Source organism: Amia ocellicauda, chromosome 16 (genome assembly GCF_036373705.1).
Source record: "Amia ocellicauda isolate fAmiCal2 chromosome 16, fAmiCal2.hap1, whole genome shotgun sequence".
In the NCBI taxonomy this organism is placed as follows: Eukaryota; Metazoa; Chordata; class Actinopteri; order Amiiformes; family Amiidae; genus Amia; species Amia ocellicauda.
In genome coordinates this window covers 11,266,316-11,289,612 of record NC_089865.1, presented here as the reverse complement: position 1 = coordinate 11,289,612, position 23,297 = coordinate 11,266,316, and the positions used below count along the sequence as shown (strand labels likewise).

General features: G+C 35.1%; 1 protein-coding gene across 1 annotated transcript in view; it reads right to left on the bottom strand.

The window, feature by feature from the left end:
- The window catches only part of scn1laa (sodium channel, voltage-gated, type I-like, alpha), a 44,957-nt gene extending 21,873 nt beyond the window's left edge, over positions 1-23,084 (bottom strand). The window contains exons 1-12 of the mRNA XM_066687478.1: positions 22,917-23,084; positions 10,806-11,122; positions 9,825-9,943; positions 9,480-9,569; positions 8,853-8,981; positions 7,488-7,579; positions 6,225-6,467; positions 5,359-5,422; positions 4,487-4,628; positions 3,514-3,720; positions 1,064-1,336; positions 541-879 (exon numbers count right to left, since the gene is read on the bottom strand). Coding sequence (XP_066543575.1) covers positions 541-879; positions 1,064-1,336; positions 3,514-3,720; positions 4,487-4,628; positions 5,359-5,422; positions 6,225-6,467; positions 7,488-7,579; positions 8,853-8,981; positions 9,480-9,569; positions 9,825-9,943; positions 10,806-11,069 — 1,962 coding nt within the window. The 5' untranslated portion in view covers positions 11,070-11,122; positions 22,917-23,084. The remainder of the gene's footprint in view (positions 1-540; positions 880-1,063; positions 1,337-3,513; positions 3,721-4,486; positions 4,629-5,358; positions 5,423-6,224; positions 6,468-7,487; positions 7,580-8,852; positions 8,982-9,479; positions 9,570-9,824; positions 9,944-10,805; positions 11,123-22,916) is intronic.
- Positions 23,085-23,297: the final 213 nt, after the last annotated feature.

The window sequence follows — 23,297 nt, the reverse complement described above, 5'->3', positions numbered from 1 at the left end:
TGAAACATCATTTTCAGTTATATTATTACATGAAAGTACTGTTGATTCTCTGAATAGTTGTCTAATATTTTACATCTGCAAAAGTGATCAACTGTAAGCTACTTATTACATGAATAATGTATTTAATCTCCTGAAGGGTAAAAAGAGGTAATGACTTACAGCCTTATACATGACGCATATTCCGCTACTCATAAGGAAATTCCTACTACCTCTAATGGTAAAATTAAATTGCAATGACTATGTAGACATTAAGAGTAGATTATTTACTCTGACTCATGTACTAACTTTGTAAAATCAGACTCTGGGACGTAAAAGTCAATTACCTATTTACAAACACACACACACTCATACATATATATAAATACACACATACATACATAATTAGTGTAAAGAGAAGGGGAATTTTGCAAGAGACACATATTGAAAGTATATCTGATATGGCAAAAGAACAATGACTGGGTCAGCAAGAGCAGCCCACCCCTTTTAAATGAGGCTTTGCCTATATTATCAACACAATCTATGTGTCTGATCTGTGATCACCTCTGGCAGAAGGAGCCCCACAGGTGATGTAGGCACTGATGTACCACCCACCAGGGAGACCACCCCATTGCAGTCCACAGTGCAGTGCATCTTTCCATTCGCTGGCAGTAACACTCGAGAAATTTTGCTGCCCTGGCTAATGTTGCTATTCCTTCGTTCTGGCTGACGCGGCACGAAAAGGGAGCCCCTTCTACTGTTGTTGTCTTCAAATGTGCTTTGTTCATCGTCTGCAAAATCATTCTCAGAGCCCAAGTCCCTTGCTCGATCCCTGAAGCTGAAGAGGCTCGCCTTACTGTTCCGTCTAGGGGACAACAAGGAGCCGCGGATACTGAGGAGGGACTAGAAAAGACAGCAAAACAAGAAAATAGAAGTGAAGAGGCAAGGCCAAATCATTATTGACACACAACTATCTTTAATTACATTTGCCAGTACTCTCCAAGGCCACATAGCATCACACAGTCATTAATTCCCACACACGCCAGACACCAGATCAATTTTTGACACATTGCAGCTGGTGCCTCACCTGGTGTGGAGTAGAGTATCTGTTTTCATACGTGAGTCTGCTGTTGTCCCCGAAGCCGAAGCCTCTTTTCCTAATGCTGTCTTCTGACTCTGATTTGTGAAACTTCTCGTTGTCTCCTTTCTCCTCCTCCTCCTTTTTGTCCTTCCTCTTTTTCCGTCGGTTGCGCCTCTCTTTCGCACTCTTGGAGCTGAGCTTAGAGGCCTCCGAGGACGTCTCCGTGAGGCCCCCTCCCCCACTGTACTCTCCACTCTCCGCGGCTGCTGCGGCGGCGGCCTAGCAATCAAGCCATACACACTCAGGTAAACACAAGGGCACGGTTTCAGACTGACAGCCAAAGCATCCGTGTTCCTTACCTCCTTTGCTTAACAAATTAACCTCAATATAACCAAATGAAAATGCAGCCCGATTGTTAGAGATGGAGAATTGTGGATTTGTCATGCAGGAACCACCAAGAAGACATGCAGAAGAGCTCTCACATAATCCCAAAATGAGTGCATCTACACAAATAGTGTATTCAGTCTGGTAAATAGGATTTACCTTGCTAATACTCAATAATAGTTTCCATCCCTTTCCTTTCATGCTTTATTTTGCACTTCATTAATATGAATCCATTCTTAAATATGAATAAAACGGACCAAAACTTGAAGACTCACTCATCAGGGAAAAAGACCTTAACCTACACATTCAGACCTAATGTATTTTCCCCATGTATCTCACCACATTCAATTAAACAACAAAAATTAATTTGTTTATCTTTTGAGTATCCATTAAATGACTGTGGTAAAGATTGTGACATTAACACAGAGCACAGTTAGATGGAAATCCAGGCGGCTCTTGAAAACTACGGTTTCTGAAGATTGCTGTTCTGTTACATCATCTTTGTGTGGCAAAGACAATTCCAGCAAATAATTCATCTTTTAATTCCAGTCCCTTCATTAGTTACTGATGTTAATGTTAAGATGTTAATGATTCTGATTGGAATGCAGTACATTTCACAGAACCAAAGCTGGGCCTTTAATTATTTTAATGTTTCCTTGAGAACTAACAGGAACAAAGAACAGCACTCAACTCAGGAGCTGCTGTCAGTTAGAGATTTACAGCACCTTATTGCTAGGGTGATTACATAATGAAAACTTAACTAGGGAATGACAACAATACAATGCTAAATTGCAGTCTTATTAATTTAAGCAGTTCATCAAAGTGCATCTTGTTTTACATAACCCTGGAGACCACAATTTGTTTTTAAAGTATCCAAAGACTAGATGTCCACTTCAATGAATCCTACAGATTCCACAGATTAACATGTGGCGATAAAATATTAATTGTATAGATTATTTACCACGTAGAGAACACTTGGCAGTATGGAATTATGCGTTCTGCTCAGCTGTATGTGATGCACAATGTTAACAAACAGGAGGTGGGTGGAGTGCAGTATGTGATGGGGAAGAACTAGGAGTATCAATGTTATGTGGTCACAGCTCTATGGTATGTTCTCTGCGATGCCACAATTAAAGTGCAAGTTTATTTTATCGATTGATTGATTTATTTTTAAGAAATGGGTGCATAAAAAGCCAGCCTGTCGATGGCAGCCAGATATTATTTGGTTTACCCTGTTGAAAAGTCACTCACTGACTCGCCATCCAGCATTTCATCCTAGCAATTTCTTAATCTGGTTTCCATGGGGATGTTGACCTTTGAACTCTTCTTCTGTATTACAAGGGGTTTATGGGATTGAAGAGGTATAGTGATGTACACACAGAAGTGATTGTATTATTCAAGGAGGAAGTTTCAGGTTAAATTGTAATACATATAACATGAATAATTATAACATGTTTGATGTCTTCAGCTATTCATTTTAAAACTATTTTTGTATTATACATGAAATGATAATTTCTTATGAAGTCCCACAGAACATTTATATATATATATATAATTTGGGGTAAAATCATTGTTGGAAATTAGAAAAATATAGAAAACAACTTCTGGCATTATTCATATGCCATGCACCAGTATGAAGACATATTCATCTTCAACATTTTAAAAGGAGAAATAAAATATATGTTGTCCTTTGCCAAGAGAAAAATGTTTTAAATATTGTAATTTTCCTATGGGAAAGATTTCCAATGTTATATTATTTTCTAATATATGCACTTATACTTTGCAGTTGAAGCATTACTGACAATTTACTTTAAATTAATATATCCTCCTTTAAAATGAGTGAGATGGCCCAGTAGACTTCATGACATGCACAGATATTTTTATATCTAACATAAAGTAATATGATATGCATCTAAGTCTGACTGACACATTTAATTGAATTTTAACTACATGATTAATGGAGTTATTTGAAGTCAAATGCAATGTTGTGAAACACTGTCCTGCCAATCTTATATGAGAAGTGATTCAGGAATATTGCACTCAGAGATGTGTCTTAATCAAGTGATAAATACCTGGGCGTCCTCTTGCTGTCTTTTTAGCTGCTCCAGCATGGACTGAAACTCTGCTTCTTTCTGTTCAGCCTCCTCCATTGTGGCTTGGTTTTGTTCTTCATATGCCATGGCAACCACAGCCAGAATTAAGTTTACAAGGTAGAAAGACCCAAGGAAAATCACCAGCACAAAAAATATCATGTATGTCTTCCCAGCAGCTCGAAGAGTCTGAAATATACATTAGAATTATTTATATGAGGAACAACCTTTTTAAATTAAATCATTTTAATTCAAAAAATTAAAAACTTCAGTTGATATTTCACAATCATGCATTTCATCATTTTTAGAGTTGTTTTTAGCTATGTTATCATCACTGAGTTTTTTTGTTTTTTTTTCTCTACCAAGCTACTGTGTACCCAATTGTTCTGGGTTTTATTATTAATAAAGCTATCTATTGAGCGGAACCATGAACATGGCTGAACACAAAGAAAACAACATAATTCACTGTGAAAGAAGGGTCTTGAGTGTTTTATGATTCTGGTTTACTGGATTCTTACTGGGGGGCAATGTGTTTAGTTCGAATGCCACACAATATAGCAATACAATAAAGCAGTTTACTGTGTTGTCATGAGATATTATCGATAGTAGTTTTCCTTAAATAAGAAATACAAGTGGGGATGAAAAAGAGATAAAGACTCTAAGAGCAAGACATAGCCTCACATCTAGTAACTATTGAATTATCTATTTATTAACATTAGGTAGGATTTCCACTTTCCTATTTGAAATATGCTCTGATCAATTTAATGGATCAATCAGTCATTTAGGAAATTAACACTATCATTGTATTTATATTGTGGGCAAATGTGGGCATGCACATCTCCCTATCTCTATCTCTATCTCTTTTATATATATACACACGTTCCATCCAGGCTTTAAGATTTACATGAATGAAAATGTTTACACAAGTTTCAAATTGGAACAAAATAACACTAACCTGCTGATACAGATTTTCCCAGAAATCTTGAGTCATTAGTCGGAACAGAGATAAGAAAGCCCAGCTAAATGTATCAAAACTTGTATATCCATAGTCTGGGTTTCGGCCACCTTTTATGCATGTATATCCCTCTGGGCATTGCCTGTAATGACACATTAATAATGAAAAATTAATAGATGTTTTCAATAAGAACGAATCCATGCAAGAGAGCATACATATTGGAAATCAATAATTTAATATTTAATCATGCAGGTTATGTTTCAATTTTGAAACAGTTCCCCAGGGGATTATGGGACATCGCCTTTCACATGGAAGCATATGAAAAGTCTTATAGCAAAGCTGCTGATAGGCCCCCGTGGCAGTGACCACTTGACTGTGCACCCTGTTGGCTTGGCATCCCTTGGGTTTCCTAATTTCAGACAACCAAGGCAGCAACCGCAATCAACATTTTACTGCTGAGTAAGATTTGAATTGATGGGTGTGATACTTTCATTTTATTCCAGATCATACCACAATAATCATTTCAGGTTCTCAAAGATGATAACATAAACACTAATCCATCCCTCCATACATTTCCAACAACCGCTTCATCCAATTCAGAGTACAAATATTCATGGTCTTTCTTCCAATCTCTTTGATTACAAAATTCAGATTCTCCTGAAAAGTAGTGTCTTCAGTATAACTACCACAAATAATATCAGAATAGATATAAAGCTCACATTTCACATTACATCAACCATTTACTAATTTTACTCTAGGTGACGCTACAACATAACCTTTAACCCTGATAACCAACAATTAATTTGTGATTTTCTTAGTGATTTACAACACTGATTAATTCACACACTAAACCCAAACAACTAGTGTCTTACCCAGCATCACTGCTATTTCCACAAAGCAGAGCATCTCTACGTTCTGGTAGGAAATAATAGTGTGCTAGAAAGGAAAAAAAAAAGTTAAAAACATTGAATTAGATTTAAAAAAAACTATGAATTAAATGAATAGATTGACTAGATTGTGTTTTGTTTTGAAATCATCTACAAATAACATAATTAACGTTCTCACCAGCCAGGCAGAGGGCTGAGTTATTCAAATAAAATGGGGGCATTAGGTATAAATTGACTGCCAGGTTACATGGTACAGTAGCACACAAACCCATACATGTGTCAGTCAATGGACACAAACAGTATGGATGGATAAAAAGAAAGCATCACTGAACTTGATGGTTTACACAAGAAACCTAGGACATATTCTACAATCACTGTCCTGCATTTCTAAGAAATATACATTACAAAGAAACTCTAGGGCACCAACAAGAGCGCCAATTCTGTCCTTCGTTAACTTTACGCAGCTACATTGGCTGAACGCAAGTGAAGAGCACCAGTGCAAGCAACTCAAAGCACTCTGTCTATTGATGTATTCAGCCTGCATGGCCTTCCTTTCTCATTCATGCTTCTGTAGAATTGTTTCACTTCTAAATTATGACACACCATCTGCTCTACAGCTATATACAGCACTTGTATAACACACAGATGCCTTTAAAGCAGGAACCCGAAGAACTCAATATATGTTGCAAGGGTTCAATTTGAATCCTCCTTTTAGCGATTTGTGTCATTTTAAATCATGTTACTCTGTAATAGTTCCTTTTACTTCCACACGACTACATGAGTCAGAGTGTCTGATGTGCTAAATCTGCCCCTTGTTAACCTCAGAGTGACTAAGACAAAACAGCCCTTACTTTTGTCATTGATGTATTCCGTCCAGTTGAATGTACTGTTAAAGTTTACATCCTCTGAGCTGCTCGTGGAGTTTGTGTCCGTCACATTGTCAGGGGGCCACTTTATACATTTATGTCTTAAATTACCCATAAAGAGTTGCAGCCCTATTAGTGCAAAGACACTTAGACAAAACACAGTCAGAATCATCACATCTGAGAGCTTCTTCACAGACTGGATGAGGGCGCCCACAATGGTCTTCAGGCCTGAAAGAAACATTACATTTATCTTCTTTTATACTCAAAAATAAACTATTGTATTGAGAGTGAAAAAAAAGCTACTTAGAGCTGTCTAATTGTCATGCAAATGTCTACTAAAGTAATAAGATGATGTTTTAAATTTGTGTGATCAAAATAAATATTTGTTAAAGGTGAAGCTCATCTTAATTGTGAATGAATAGGAATGTTGCATTTCAAATGTGATTGTCTCAATAAGGTGATAGATGTCTATATATTTTTTCACAATTAATATATGAGCTATAATAAGCAGATTATCTTTTCTGATGTATATCTTCAGACAGATATGACATAATACTGTTCTGTTTATAACACATCCTCATTCCAAAAAATACAGAGAAAGCATATTTAGAAACTGTACAATATGCCTTAACTTCTTTGATATGCAATTTATTGCTTTCCTTGTAGTGGTGTTCAATTTGATTATCAAAACCAATTGAATGCATTTAATGCCAATGTTCTATATTTGGAAACACAGTTGGATGTAATCATATGTGTTATAAACTTTTGTAGAAGCTTGGAGCAGAAAAGATTGTTTTTGAAAAAAAAAAAGAAACATGTAGTGTCCATGGGAGTATGTATTATATTTTTGTTTTCCAATGAATACACACCCACAAAACACCAGCATGTAAGCTTGTCTTAATTAAACATGGGCTGTTTCATTAAGGCAGACTCCAATTAAGTCAAAACAGCAAATTACTGAAAACGAGGGAAAGGAAAACTGGACGTCACATAATGCAAACAACACAGGCTGGATATTTGCAATGTCTCATGCAACAAATCTGTTAAACTCCCTGTATTAAAATAAATAAATAAATACAAATATGATGTCAAAAAGCAAGGAATCATTTCCATCTCTTAGGATTAGTTCCAGATTCATGCTTTCTATTTTTTGCTGTATGAGAGGCAAATGGCCAGGCCAAAAAAAAAAAAAAGAAGTATAAGATGATGTGGACAAATGTCAGCCCCAGCGTTTAACCTGGCTCTCACTTGGAATGACAGATATAGTTTTCAACGCTCGCAGAACTCTGAATGTTCTCAGTGCTGAGACATTGCCCAGGTCCACAAATTCTGTCACATATCTGTAATAGGTAAGGTCACACAAACACAATGACAAGACACCAAGAAACATTTGGAGGTACAGTACACAGGTCCTGCTAATATTCCACACCAATTACGTCTTACCTGGGATTACAGAAATTGTTTTCAAAGCTCTCAATACTCTGAAAGTTCGGAGAGCTGAAACATTGCCTAGGTTTACAAACTCTGTTACATACCTGTAGAATTAAATTCACAGTTATTCAGGCTTTATACACATAAATCATTTACAAATTACTTCCTCGATCTGTTGCAGACTGACTATAATCCTGACGTTCGTGCTATTATACAGTACAGTGTATGTAGCACATGCAATGATTGAATGCACATTGGGAATCACATTGACTAGAATCAAGCTACGTTCACACCACAGCTCCGGCAATTTTATTAGATGCAATAGCATCCACATTTCATGCATGAGGAAATAGGACTGTTTTAAAAGATGAGGTTCTAATTTGCTTTACATTTCTGAAGGCTTAAATTGATTGCAGAACATATTGCAAATATTATCACAATAATGCACACAAATATCTGAAAATGTAATCAACTCTGTTCAATCTTCATCACCATTTAAGTGGATTTATATGTCCAATATATAATAAGATAGCAAAGGCTGGAACTTATTGTCAAACATTATTCTTTTCCACATGCTATTATACCATTGTCAAACCATTTAACTTTTTCCCGAAGCTCTCTATGTCTGACAATCATGGGCCAAGTTCACTTTGGTCTTCAGGCCACAGACTTTACAACACCATATGTTTGCATCACTGAGGCAAATATTTCAGTATGCATTGCTGTGCACACTACAAAGGATATCTGAATAAGTATACTCACAAACCCTTTAGAGAGTGTGTAGTGAACTGTGTTGTTTTAGTGGGACAGATATTGTACTTACTGTAATACTATTACAATGAATCAAAAAATTCCACTTATTTTAGATTTCAGTGAATACCCATCAATTGTGATTAAAAAGGAAAACATGTTATCCAAAAATAAAGCAAGTAAAGAAGAAAACCCTCATAAGATTTATAAATGACTACATTATATGTACTGGTAGATTTTGTACTGATAAGATTTTAATATAGTATAATATTCAGATTTGCTTTCGATATTCCTGTATGATACAGTGTATATGTTTTAATTAAGCAATTAATAAATTAACCACATTAATGATTCAGTCATATTCACAGTAAAAAGAAGAGCAATGAGAGCAAAGCCTCAAAGTAAATCAGATGACCTAATCTCAATACTTACGCCATAAGGATAACACTGAAATCCAGCCAGTTCCATGGATCTCGTAGGAATGTAAATTTGCCTACACAGAAGCCTCTTGCAAGAATTTTTATAAGAGATTCAAATGTGTAAATTCCAGTGAATGTGTACCTGTTGCAAATGAAAAATAAAAGTGTTTTATTGTTATTGTTTGTTTCTATATAGATGTATATTACAAGGTCACTGGACTGTAGAGACACTGGATACTATTCTACTGTATCACTAGAAAATTAGAACAGAAAACTACAATCTAGTATTCTGGTCCTTTTAAGCACCATGATCTTTTCTTCTATACATAACCATTCTGATCTGGCACAGAACCTTATTTTATTACACATAATATAGATATAGCATTAGACTCTCTCTCTCTCTCTCTCTCATATATATATATATATATATATATATATATATATATATATATATATATATATATATATATATATATATATATATATTTATATGTATATATATATACGCATACACATACACACACACACACACACACACACGCACACATTGTATATATATGTTAGAATAGACTTTTAGACTACAGCAATTGTATTAACAACAGATATATTTAAATAGAAAGAAATACAAAGTCAAACTTACTCTACATTCTTTGCCCAATCCGGAGGCTTACTCAATGTCATAAACGCACAGTTGGTCAAGATAGTTAACATGATAAGCATGCTGAATAATGTAAAATTAGTCAAGGAAATCAGCAACACAACACATTTTTTTAAGCACATAAGGCTGACTGATGACATTAAATTGAACAATAAGGTCATGTACACCAACAAAGTCAATATTTTCCAAGGCCTTGGGTCAAAATAATACAGTATATTTTTTCCATGTGGCAAAGGTTTCTAGGAACTTATTTCATCAGAGAAAACACAGCACATGACATGCAGTCACATTGTTTATATCAGAGATTGAACTTGGTGTAAAGGATATGAATGTACCAAAATCTTAATAGATATTCTTCTAAGAATGTTAAAAGGGCTTAAGATGTACAAGGCAGGTGTGGCATTAAAGCGGAAGATTGCCTTCCCTCTGTTCAAGACTATAAAAGTCTAAAAAAGAGAATAAACAAGATTAAATCAAATCAAAATCAAAACATTACAAGTAATTTCCACAGCCAATCCCTCTAAACGAATGCTACGTTTGGCATTTGTATGAATTAGAGAGACCAAGGAAAAAAGGGACAATTACATTATCTTCATCTAACATGATCCAAAAATAACATATTCCTGCCAGTACTTCTATGTAACTGAATAATAAAATCAGTTGTACTACAACAGAGCTGCATTTGGCTGAAATCCTATAAGGATAATCTTTACAAGAACAAATATAAATAATGCAAAATGTATGTTATACTCAACTAGCAGTCAGTGGTAATTAGAATAATCCAAAATTATGTTAACGAGACCAGATGTTAAACTGTAGAAAGGTAAAATGTATAGTCTTTGAATGGCATTTAAAATAACAGAATATAACACAACTATGGCTAAAACCTACCTCTTTGAATAACAAGGGTTATTAAATAGATTATTAAAATGGCTTTCCTATGCTGATATGTTTTAAGTGCTATCAAAGGTATGTTCTGATATAAGGTGAATGAAATGCAAATACCAAAGCCTTATCCTTGTTATGCTAGAAATAATAACAGGACAGTAGGACCACGGTCAAAACAAGTGCATCCAATAAATTCAGTCTGAAAAGGCCATTTTCCAATAGTACTATAGATGCTGTTATAGTAACAAAAACACAGCAATCCAACAAAACAAAACAAAAATCTGTCATTAATAAAACAGCTGAAACAGTCAACCACTGAGGACCAAATTGGAAAGAAAGTTGACAGGTTTGCACCAAGCTTTGCTACGTGTGTGTGTGTGTGTGTGTGTGTGTGTGTGTGTGTGTGTGTGGGACACTCACTTTCTCATTCATGTAATAAGGGTCCAGATCCTCAAGGGGCTCTGAAACCATTCCCTTAGGTATGTCACCATAAATAAATGGCAATGATTTTCCAGCCTCCAAGTCACTGTTTGGCTTGGGGCCATTTTCATCATCGTCATCGTAACGCTCTGCTTTGGGCTTCTTTGCTTTCTCTTCTGCAATCCTCTTCTCAATAGTGTCAAGAGATTCCTGGCAAAACAGGTGGAAGCTTTCTGTTCCTGGTGGTACAAGCAGTTGTGCCATCTTTTCATCCTGCACCTTCAAAGTTAACGTTTAGCCTCCTGCATAAGAAAGTACTAGACAACAAACAAAGAAAACAAGAAAAGAAATATGGATTAAACTCACAAAATAGGAGTTCGTGTACGACTTTATATCTCAATATACAGTAGAGTTTCTCCATTGTTCACACCATGTGACATTTATAATTCACAAAGAATCTAAAGGGGAAAGAAAAAATGTAAACGTATCTTAATAAGAAACAGAAGACATTCCAAAAACTGTAGCTGACACATATGTTACATTCTAACAAGTTGTCGAAATTGAAGTCGAGACAGAAAACAGAAAAAAAAAGATCAAGCATTTCATCCAGTATACCTAACATGGAAACAAACAAACTGCAAATCTTTACAGCCTGGAGGATGTTCATTTTGCTGCAATTCTGTAGACTTAAATTATCACCAGCTTTCCAAAAACATACATATTGTAAAAAGCATAACATTAGGGTAGAATCATTGTTTTTATTATTTACATACTGAACATCATGCATCGTGTTACATAGTTACGCATGCTGGCTTCCAGAAATGAATACAGACTCCCCTTGAATATTTGAGAAGCACATTACATAGACTGAAACCCTTATGCTTCAAAATAATAAAACAAGCAAACATACAAACAAATGCAACACAAATTATCTTGAAAAAGTGGATTGAATTCCTTGACTTACTAAAATAATGTGCGAATTAAAAGAAAATGGTGAAGCAAAAGTAAAAACACTTGAAATACAAATAAAATGTCAGAATGTTATTCAATAAAAATAATGCAAACTGAATAAAAAGTGAATTTGCCAGCACAAAACTTCCATATGTATGTTTAAAGAAGTCTCAGTTTAGATTCATATGAATATAACTGAATTAAAAGAGCTGCAGCTTTTGCGTAGAGCAGCTACATAGTCAATATTACTTTTTATAAATCAAAGCCAAACATGACTAAATGTATTTTCACACTTGCGGAGATACAAACATTAACTTAAATTGCTTGAAGATGCAAATTCATAGCACTTAACTAGTGTGTGAATGGATACCAATCAACGATATGCTGTATGAACATGCATTATACACACTCCTTCAAAAGATTTTATGTTGGGTTATTCATCTTTTATTTATAATAATTGATATATATAGAGAGATATAGATAGGCACTGATACATAAACAAACACTCCATAATTGTATCTATTAATGTATTCTATTCTGATAGGTGTGGTTTTACAGTAAAATGTATCACTATCATAAACTACTGAGTTCAATTTATAATTCATGATTTTCAATTATTACTTCCTAGCTGGGTGGTCCATTTTTATTTGTAAATCCAAATGTCCACTGTGATGGTGTCTGCAAAAGAGAGGAATACTTTTACTTGATTTTTATCTCCCCACTAGAAAAGGTTGAATGTCAATATATTCTGTCAGATATGAAACTCTGACATAGCACTGGCAAATAACCAAAATAAAATCATACATTTATATCTATTTATGTGAAATATTTTATTTTCTTTACTGTGCCTTGACAAATCCGTTTGGTTAAGTTCCAGGCTTTGTCTTCGTTTATTATGTTGGCTTGAAAATGGCACCCATTAATTAGTGTAAGGCTTCATCTAGGGTTTTACATCCATTGGCCCTTCCCAACACATTTTCTTCATTCAATAAAATATTAATCACAGGTAGCATACTAGGGTCACAGAGCATACAGCTCATTAATTGTGCAGTTTATTTGTATGTGTATTCTTAAGGAAAAAGTGTTGGCCCTTCCAAGTTTGATGTAAAAACCTTTGATGAATATATCAATTTTGATTTACCATTAAAAAGGGAAATACAGCAATCATGTTCAACAACGAAGCTTGTGATCACTGCACATGTAAAATCTCCTTGAAACCAAAACAAAATGTGATTTTATGAGACATTCTCTCAGGCTTTATCTCAAACAGCATCAGTTCTGTTGCCTTAGTTTGGTCTACAAAAGTGCCAAGTTATTTAGGAAATTAATGGAGTTTGTGCAAGTGGTTCACTTCAGTGAGGAGGACTCAATTAATTTTAATTCACAGTGTATTAATCAAGTGATTTCTGTGAAGTTCTTGTAAATAGTGGAGCAGTCAAGTGCCTTGCATTGCATCTGTAGATATTTGAAGGGAGACAGATTGTGGTCACCATGGTGCTGACTACTCTCCCAAGTAAGCAATGCAGAGTGTTAGGGCTTCCATACACAGGGTGGTTCTTGTCAGTGGCTTGTGTTGTTCATAATATGAAGCTAAATGAACTCAGTCATCTGCTATACAGACAGCGAGCACTTCTTTAGGTGGAATCAATTGGGTTTGTTTGCCATTTGAACTTCTCCAAATAAAGGAACTGATCTAAGTGTGGAAAAAACCTCAGTGCAATTGGTCTTTCAATTATTTTAAGGCAAATATTGAAGATTATTCAATACCAAAGCATTGATTTCAGAGAATTTACAATACTGTTGTCTGTAATTGTTTATTTTCTGTCATTGTTGTCTATTTGTTTAATTCAATTTAGTTACATTTCCATATACATTGCTGTGCTAAACAGAATCTTCCCAAAAGATTGAGTTTTTTTTGGTCTCTGTGTTTGTTTTTTACCAAATCACTGTTCCATGGTAAATGAGACAAACAAATGTGCACAAATTATTAAATCAGATCTACTGAGGGACATCATAAATGCAAAAATAAGACATGTCATGCATATGACAAGCTCTTGAATAGCAGACCCTACACATGAAGTGAAGAGAAATGTAATGAAGCCAAACAAAGCTGGCAGGCAGCAGAAATACAGATATATATCTGAATAAAATAAATATAACTGTTCTGTGGCATTGCACCAAATATGGTTAAGAAAAAATGTGCTAATCATTTAACCTAAGACTCCTTGTTCTGTTATAGGTTTCCATGGTTACCACAGAATTAATTTAAATCTCTAAACACATTTACATTTACTTTTAAATACCTCAGAGCCAACAGCAGAAAAAATAGAGAAGAAATTGCTTATTTTCAAGACAGGCAAGGATTGTCCTGACTTAATGAGTTAGGACACTGCAATAGCACTGGCAAACACAAATATACTGGAAGGAAAAAACTCCTTTGCATTCAATCAAATAAGGTGATTGAGCTGTATCTCATTGTCATTGGTAGTTCTGTGCCACAGCAGTGACACACACACACACACACACACACACATATATATATATAATCACAGTTATATCACTTTCTTCTATTAACTATAGTATGACAGTGCCAATGGATCAGATGAAAATGATGATAAACATATGTACAGGTTTATCCACTATATAGACTTACTGTATTTTCAGTCAAGTCTAGAACATACATTTTAAGCCAACCAGCATATCTCACATTGGCAAAGCATGGTAAATCTGCTAACAAGAAATGTAAAGAACACGTATATATAATTTATATTTTATTATATATATGAAATAATGATTATACTTGAATCTCTATATCCACACAACAAAACCATTATCCTACTTATTATTTATAAGATGGATACATCTTTTCAAAAATAGTCATGGTACCCCAGCTACTAACACAATTGGGATTATTGATGAATATTTAGTTGAATGCAGTTGAATTTAGTTTAGTTTAGTTTAACTAAATTTAGTTGAATTTAGTTGAATACACATACTGAAAAATATTATTTCAAAATGATTCCTAACACACTTTTGCAATCTGTGTACATGATTACTAATAAAGTGTTAAGTAAGGCCCAGAGACCTTCTAAACTTCAACTCATATGACCCACAAAAATTTTAAATTCAATACTTGGTGGTGACTTTCCACTATGTAGGTGCAAGAGACTTCTGGAAACGTGAATCTGCCATCAAGTGACTCATCTCAAATTTTTGTGATTGGTTGTGGGTTGAAGTTTCGATTTAATTGCAGGCCTAAATCATTTAACAGAGTGAAAAGATACTGCATTTATGTTGTGTGGAAGAGTGCTGTTAAATACTGAAATTTGAAATACTTTCAGAATGCCAGCACCAGTAAAAGACACTGGCTAAATGTCAATACCTGTCTGTATACCCTGTAACATGTTTATAACACTCTGGATTCTAATCTGGTTATAGTATTCAAGTATTTTACAATGATGTATTTTTTTCATTCAGTTTTTCAAGAACAATCTCCTACAGCAGACAGTGCCAAATGTGCTTTGTCCATTACTTTAAATGTGTCCTGAGACAGGGAGTATTACCATATTCTGCTTGTTTATATTATGGCATATATGATATGTTAATGTGAACAGATTGATTGATTGAATAATAAACATGTGGCCTAAGATAAAGATCTCTACAACCACATTCACACACAAATAAAAACAGTATCTTTCATAAAGAACAGATTTAGTTGATACATTATCCCAATAATTAATGCACAGTATAGTTTGTAAATAGTTCAGCTTCACCATGCTTGCAGCAAACCCTCATTAATTAAGATGATTTGTTCAGGAAGCATGACATAAAACAAAAATATGAGTGGCTACATTAAAAAAAAAAAACATTTGTAATGTGATATTTATTGGCACACTTACATAGTTCATTTTAACAAATTGGCTGTAGAACCCAAAACCACTCTTTATCTTTACAATCCATTTATATTCACAATCACATGCAAGTTTTTGTTCTCAATTCTGGCTTCATGCACTCATGGGGCAGAGCAAAGTTCTTGCACATGCATAGGTAAAAGCAAGTATGAAGAATAGGGTGTGACATGAGAAAGCATCCCTTTCATATTCTGAATAATACAAAGCATTATGCAGAATAATAGCTCCCAAACCACGAGTAGAATACTTTAATTTATTTTTTATTCTATAAGCCTTACTTGGTGTACAGTATATTCATCCAGTTCAGCTTGTCTTTATATTTTGATGGACCTCACGGGAGTTAGATAATACAAATTGTAGAAATCCAACACCAATCAGTTGGTATTACAATTAAGGCTGTAAAAAGGTGCCTAGCCATCAATTCATTCCATCTGAATGAAAAAGAAAGTCATTACATTTTGCTAAACATAATATATGATGTGGATGAAATGGCTATTAGTGTGTCACTATGTGATTCAGCAGTATTTTCAAACTTGTGCAGCACATTCAGATATGGAAATGTATGGGATGTTTCATGGCTAAGACTCACTTAAGCTTTTAAAAAGCTTAAAATTAGCTCATGTGAAATCTGAAAGCAACCAACCCCAACTTAGGATGTAGTCAATGAGTTGCCAGGGTGGATTCATGCTATAACCCTGTTACCAACCTTTCTCTAAGGCCAAGTGCTGAAGCCACTCCATTACTACAAGTATTTTGTCTTCCATTTATTATAGATACCATACTTTGGAAAGCGTCTACCACAGTTTAGGGGCCACTGTCCTGCTGGAAGACAAAAACACTGGCACAATAATTCATTTTTTCTTGTCAGCAATACATGAATTTTAAGATTCACTATACAACACTTTAGAGCAGCAGTGTCAATTGTATATGTTATGCAATACTCCAAATTACATTGACCTGGTAGATACCACAGAGACAAAATGTTGGGAACCCCTAACCTCTACCTCTTATGTGCATGTATTTCCTCCATTTAATTAAACAACAGTGACAATTAAATGTACTGTGCCAAATGCAAAGTTGCTCCCATTAATTTTGAACTCAATGTCTTAGAAATATCATGTTTGAATCCACAGTCCCACCAAGTTAACTTCAATACTACTGCCTCCACATTTTGATCTGAAAGACAACAACAACCACTATCTAACATGACATCACTGGAGAACCAGTACTTGGTTACTTACACTGTCCCATGTTTTTAATGAGTGTATTATCAAAAATGGTATACATCGTACACACAAATTGTATCATACATACGCACAATACAAATTCTAGAGTAAAATAAATTAAATAGATTCACATTACATTGAAGAGTTCATCCCAAATCAAGGCCTACCCCAAAAAACCTTAATCGAACAAAAACATGCGTACACACACATAAACTGGAGAATGAAAGAAATAATGGGCTGTCATTGTAGCTACTGTCCTAACTCAAATTTTCTGTAGATATGCGTCTTCACAAAAACAACCCCAGGCAAAACAGGACCCATGCTTTGATTTACTGAAGAATTTGTAGTCATTAGAATGGCTGGGTGGCTGGCAACTAAAACATTTATGTGTGCCAAAAAAAACATTAAACTGGCCGGATAATTGCTGGCTCTGCCCTCCATTTTACAGAGACAGAACCACAGCCAATCAAGTTCAAATAAATATAGATGTCTAAAGCACTTTTTTTTTAAAGCCCCAATAGGTATGGTTTGTCAGTTATTTTTGTGTCCTATAGAAGTGAAATTAATGATGTTTTTATCCCTTTGGTAGAACAACTGTCTATGGATAAGACCCTTGGCCCCTGAGAAAGAGCTGGATGTTTATTTTGTAGAAAGCTTGCTAACAAGCCAACCCTTACCTCTTTTGTTCTCCATTGCAACCCCCCACACCAACTGCAATCCCTCTAGAGAGCAGCAGTGCAATAAATGACACAAACAATTCCCTCCTAAAAACCCAGGTGTACAATTGCATCATTTCATATTAGCTTCTGGCACCATGGCCCAGACTGTAGGTCTCTGGAGGATGTTCAAGCACAAAACAACTCCATTCCCCTTTGCATGTACCCATTAACAATATTAAAATTTTCAGGCACAAATGCTACTTTTAATTCCAGGTTTAAAACTCCAAACAAATGATCATCATTCCAGTGAATCTTATTCCCACACAATACTTGTATTATTCTAACAAAACCTACTACAGATAACACCCTGTCAAGGTGTATCTGATTTTCAACAGCCCATGTATTGCTCAGCTAGCGCAAGCACTGATGATCTCCTACAAGCAGATATGCTTTGGTCATCATTTACATTCATAGGATCTATATGGAGATTTCTGCTTAACAATATTCATTGAGTTGTTAACTTGGATTCATGTGTGGCTTAGACTGACACAATCCTCATTCAGTTTTTAGCCAAGACTTTTAATTGAGAACTAAGCTAGCTATGTCAGCAGTTTCCTACAGCAGTTAAAACAATTGAACATCTGTACTTTGCCTAATTGTGTGTTTGATTTAATGTAATTTCCTACAAAGCATTGGCTGAAAAATGGTTTGAGAGACGTGCTTATAAAGAAAGTCTCTGGATGGTGAGTTGTCAATGTTTGGTCAATACTGAAATCTCCAGAGGAAAGACAAAAAAGGTGAATTTGTACTGAAATAGGTGCAAGACGGAATAACCATCTTGGTACTTAATTTGTGTTGATAAAACAAGGTGAATAAATAGGCTCAATTACTTTGGCTAAGCTGATAACATGTCCAGATTAGAACAAAGCAATCCTTAGTCACAGCCGTCAGCAACCTTAGCAATGCTGAGATGACATGTAAGCAGTTTCCTACTGTATTAAATACAAAATGCTATGCAGTATTAACTGACTATCGTTATTTACTTGTGAGCCTCTTTGCCTCCTGATTTACAGACTCTGTCTTCAGAAAACACAAACACCATGATAGACATTAATAAGAAAACCTCTACCTTGGACAATTTGGTGTGAGTGATATTTGATTTTAAAATGGAAACTACAGAAGAACCACCTTATTGTCAGCATTTCAGCACAAAATGTCAGGCTCCAGTGTCTCAAATGGAGCCTGACAGTTCTGGGGCATCTAAGAAACCTGGACATGAATTGTACACAATTTACAACCACAGTGCTAGAAAAGATCACAATTCTGACTATGTCCTTCCAAATACAGGGTTATTTGAATGAGACTATGTCTACAAATTAAGCTGTTTTCAGAACTAAAGTGCCAGGGAGTTTCTTTCTCGTTCAGACAACATGGGTAATTACAAAAGAAAATGTTTAAATTCTTGGATAAAAGATGTCCGTCAATATTGATATGCTAAAATTAGTGTGACAATGTTATGTCTGACAATTGATTTAAATCATTGTAATTAGATGGAGGGGAAAGGGGTTACATAACATTGATGATGAGGATATATTTAAAGCATATTAAAATAAAAATAGCAGCTCATCACAATAATAATAATAATAATAATAATAATAATAATAATAATAATAATAATAATAATAATAATAATAATACACCCAATCATGAAATAAACTGTCGCCAAAGTTGTTTAACGAATGGACCAGTGCTTTTCAAAACTGGTGTCTGTGGGCGTGGGCGAGTGCTGCTGTCCAGGGTGCTGAAGGCTTTGCTCACAGAACCAGGGTTTTATTACAGTTTATGTTTTTTATCTCGCTTCGTAAATTACGTGCATGCACACTTTCGGAGAAGTTGCATATCACATGTTTTATTTTTTGGTTTCAAATGTACACATAGAACATGGCTTATACAGATTAAATAACAAATAATCACTAACGATCCATCCATTTCCCAATTTCTCTCGGATTCGCCACCTTATCTCTTCAGCTCTGTATAACCCAGTTGTTCATTTCAGATGCCTCAATTCATTCGAGAATAATGTATGCCACAGTACCCCGAAAATCACAGCCAAACGCCAAGATTCAAATGAACAACAAGTAAATGGACAAGGAAATGCACTCGTAAAACGTGTACTAGACACCATAGATGTATTGTTTTTGATGTATTTTCCGAGGAAACAACTATATATACAATGGGGTTTCAAATCCATACACAAATGGACAGCATGATGACATTACCGGCATTTTATTAAAAGCATATACACTCGGGATATATATAAACGGGATACAAACGAGAAACTGTGATTAAAATCATAGTTACATTTTGTAAAAAACAAAATGCTGGAAGTCAATCTCTGCTGTCTATTCAAGCGTTAGTGCTGGAGCTGGTTGTACTAGAAAGTTCTCTCCACATCTCCAAGCATGGCTGCCGGCTATATGAATAGACATTGAATCTTTACCATTAATTCATGAAAAGGCTCAAACGAGGGAGAGCAAAAGGTCAAGGCATATTAGTCACACTGGGTGTTATAATAGTGCAAAGGATTCTTAAGTGACTCCCCCCAGGCGTTGTATCACCACCCTATTATAATATGTTACTGTTTTCCACAAAATATGCATCCCTTCTACTTCTGGTTGTTATTTTATTGTGATTTGGATTGACCAAGCAGAACAAAAATTTATCACAGAATTGCAGTAATATAAACCTTGGAGATATACATGTTTATACACAGACTAATGCAAATACTGGTGTAAGACTTCAAGTGGAATAAAATATTGCACCATCATAATATAAACGCCACACCAGATTTACCTATTGTCTGTGAAAAACAGATTAATCAATCAATCAATTAATTAATTAATTAATCAATTAATTAAAAAATAGGCAAAAGTGAGATAATCTAGTGAGGTCATACAACAGAGAAATATTTCAGTAAGCCAACTTCAATGACATTCACAATTGTGTAATGAAACCCAAGTCTAGAAGTTAAATCCAAAGGTAAAGTATTAAATCAATGAATGCTATTAACAGGACAGGACACTTTATATTGTGCTTATCAAGGCATGTTTTCAGGTACACATTTATAATATCCATTCATTAAAATACATAAATACATACATAAATAGATCAATACACAAACAATAACGTGCATGGATTGGAAGAGAATCAACCTATATATATATATATATATTAAATTGAGCTTCGTTAAGTATTGTCATTTCAGACGAAGCTGGAAAAAAACGCGTTGGTACTGTTCCGCTTAAAAACCAAACAAACAAAAAGACCACCTTGCCTCACAGTTTTAAGCAGGTAAAGAATATCCTATCATAAAATGTGTAATTTACAACGCAAATGAAATATAATCAAATGGAATGCCTTACATTTGGAAGAGCAGACGCTGTCAGAAACGGTATCATATCCATTGCAGATTTTCACGATGAGAGAAAGAAAGCTGCAGCTGTCGCCATATTGGAGGCTTCATTTGTTTTCCATAGAAAAAGCTATCAGCCTTTATACTGCAACATCTCCGCCCTGCTCTACTACAGTCTATGATGAGAAACAGCCCCCCAAACCGCGCAGATCATTCACACTTTAAAAATAACGCTTCATGCCACTCCTTGCATCGGACTTTTTAAGTGCATTTTCCATTCAACATTGTGTGATGAAAATAAAAATAAAAACGCACATTTGGGGAGGATACTGGTGCATTGTAATATTTGTGCATTTTATTTTAATGTAATTTAAGGGTTAAATAACTGTTTGTGTTAATGCATTTTTGTTAAATAAACCCCATGTCTGTATGTATCAATTGAACCGAGCACACACACACAAAACAAGTGCACATATCACATGTATACTCTATATGAATGTTCTTACTATGATGTATAACATATTTTAAGTAATCTTAAGAACATGAGAACATAAGATTCGAACATCCAATTCCAAATGGGTTTGGGATGAAGAAATATATCACGTGTATACTCAGGATATGAAAACTACCCAACTGAAAAGTTACCCATGATATGTTACCCATGGTGAATCTCATATGACCCCTTCCCCTACCTACGCTTTAAGAATGAGAAATACCAAGCATGGTTGCGATGTCATCAAATCTGTTTTGACGATATCATTACAACTAAGGCCTGTTCTTCTTCGTCTTCTACTACTACTACTACTACTACTACTACTACTACTACTACTAGAACTTCTACTACCAACACCACTTCTTCTTCTTGTTCTTTAGTACAAACTAATGTTGCATATTGTCTAATTTCCTTTTAAAAACTATATTTCTTGTGATGTTTTCCTCATCCCAAACTGGACTGTTTCAACAGCTTTTGTGAAGTTTAATTTATTAAACTGTTTCTCAGGCAATCTGTGCCCAGGCATTGCAGACAGACCTTGCTAAATTAGGAGCAATAGTGTTTTATATACATTACAGTCACCTTGCAGTTTCATTGTACTTGGTTACATTACATTATAAATATAATATCATTATAAAAGATTTGAAACATTTTTGGGAAAATAAAGCAAAATCGGTAAGGTATTGCACAATGCTCAGTCAAATTAATTGAAAACTTATTTGTATGTAAATACATTGGAAACCTGATATTTTTATAATGTATGGTATCGTTTACAGACTGTCAGAAAAACGACTAGTATTCCATATCCCATAGTATCATGGCCTCGCCGATTTCATGATATATATACTGAAATGCAAGGAGAAAAACATTGCATGCATAGTGACAACAACTGAACCTTGACACCAACTCAGCCCTCCAGGCATAAATATGTTAAGTATTAGTATCTTTGTATGTATGAGATGAGATCTAAATATTATATATTTGTGTATGGATGGTGGATTTAGTTTTTCACTGTTTCCCTTAGAAGCTAAATGAAAGCATCGTGCAGATGGTAGTTGACGCCTTTTTAGATGTCTGTCTGCACTAACACCGAAAAAGGCGAGGGCACAGAATTAGCTTCTAAGGAGCTTAATTTCTATCAAAGGAATATGTATAATATTGAATTAAAGCCGGTGTATTCATTCTTATGCGATTTAAAGAGGAAACTGTCGAATCTGATCATCCTTGTAAAAACCGATAGTGTCATAAAATTATACATGTATTTGTTAATTAATTGATGTATGTATATTTTTATTTGAGTGACCTATACGTTTGATTTCCCAAACTCTGCACACAATTATCCGACATTCAGAGACTATTTTCGGCAATTTGTTGCAGAAATGTGCCTGTATAGCGGTACAGTGTCGGTTTTGCTCACTTTTAGGCGTTCCTAACCCAGACACCCCTTCCATCTACTCACCATGATCAACCAAGGCTGCTGGGCTAAAATGTTTTTTTAGATCCCTTCTTTTCACTCAGATTATGTATCTTTTCAGCACGCTGGACTGACAACTTGTTTTTTAGCAAGCAGGTTGTCGTTGTCTTTCCCCTTCCTGGTTTTGGCCGGAGAAATCTCTTCATGCAATAAATGAACACAATCACAGCAGAGGACTATGCAGTTACTGCCAGTCTCGCCTTGTAACACCCTGATGGCTTCCGCTCATTGATTAGTGGCAGGAGTGACGCAGCTCCCCTCCACGCCTCCCCGGCTGTGTGATCCCCATGTCAACTGTAGGCAACCTGCTGCAGCCGAGCGCTTCACTTCAATGGTAAAATAACACAATTACGCAACAATTAAATG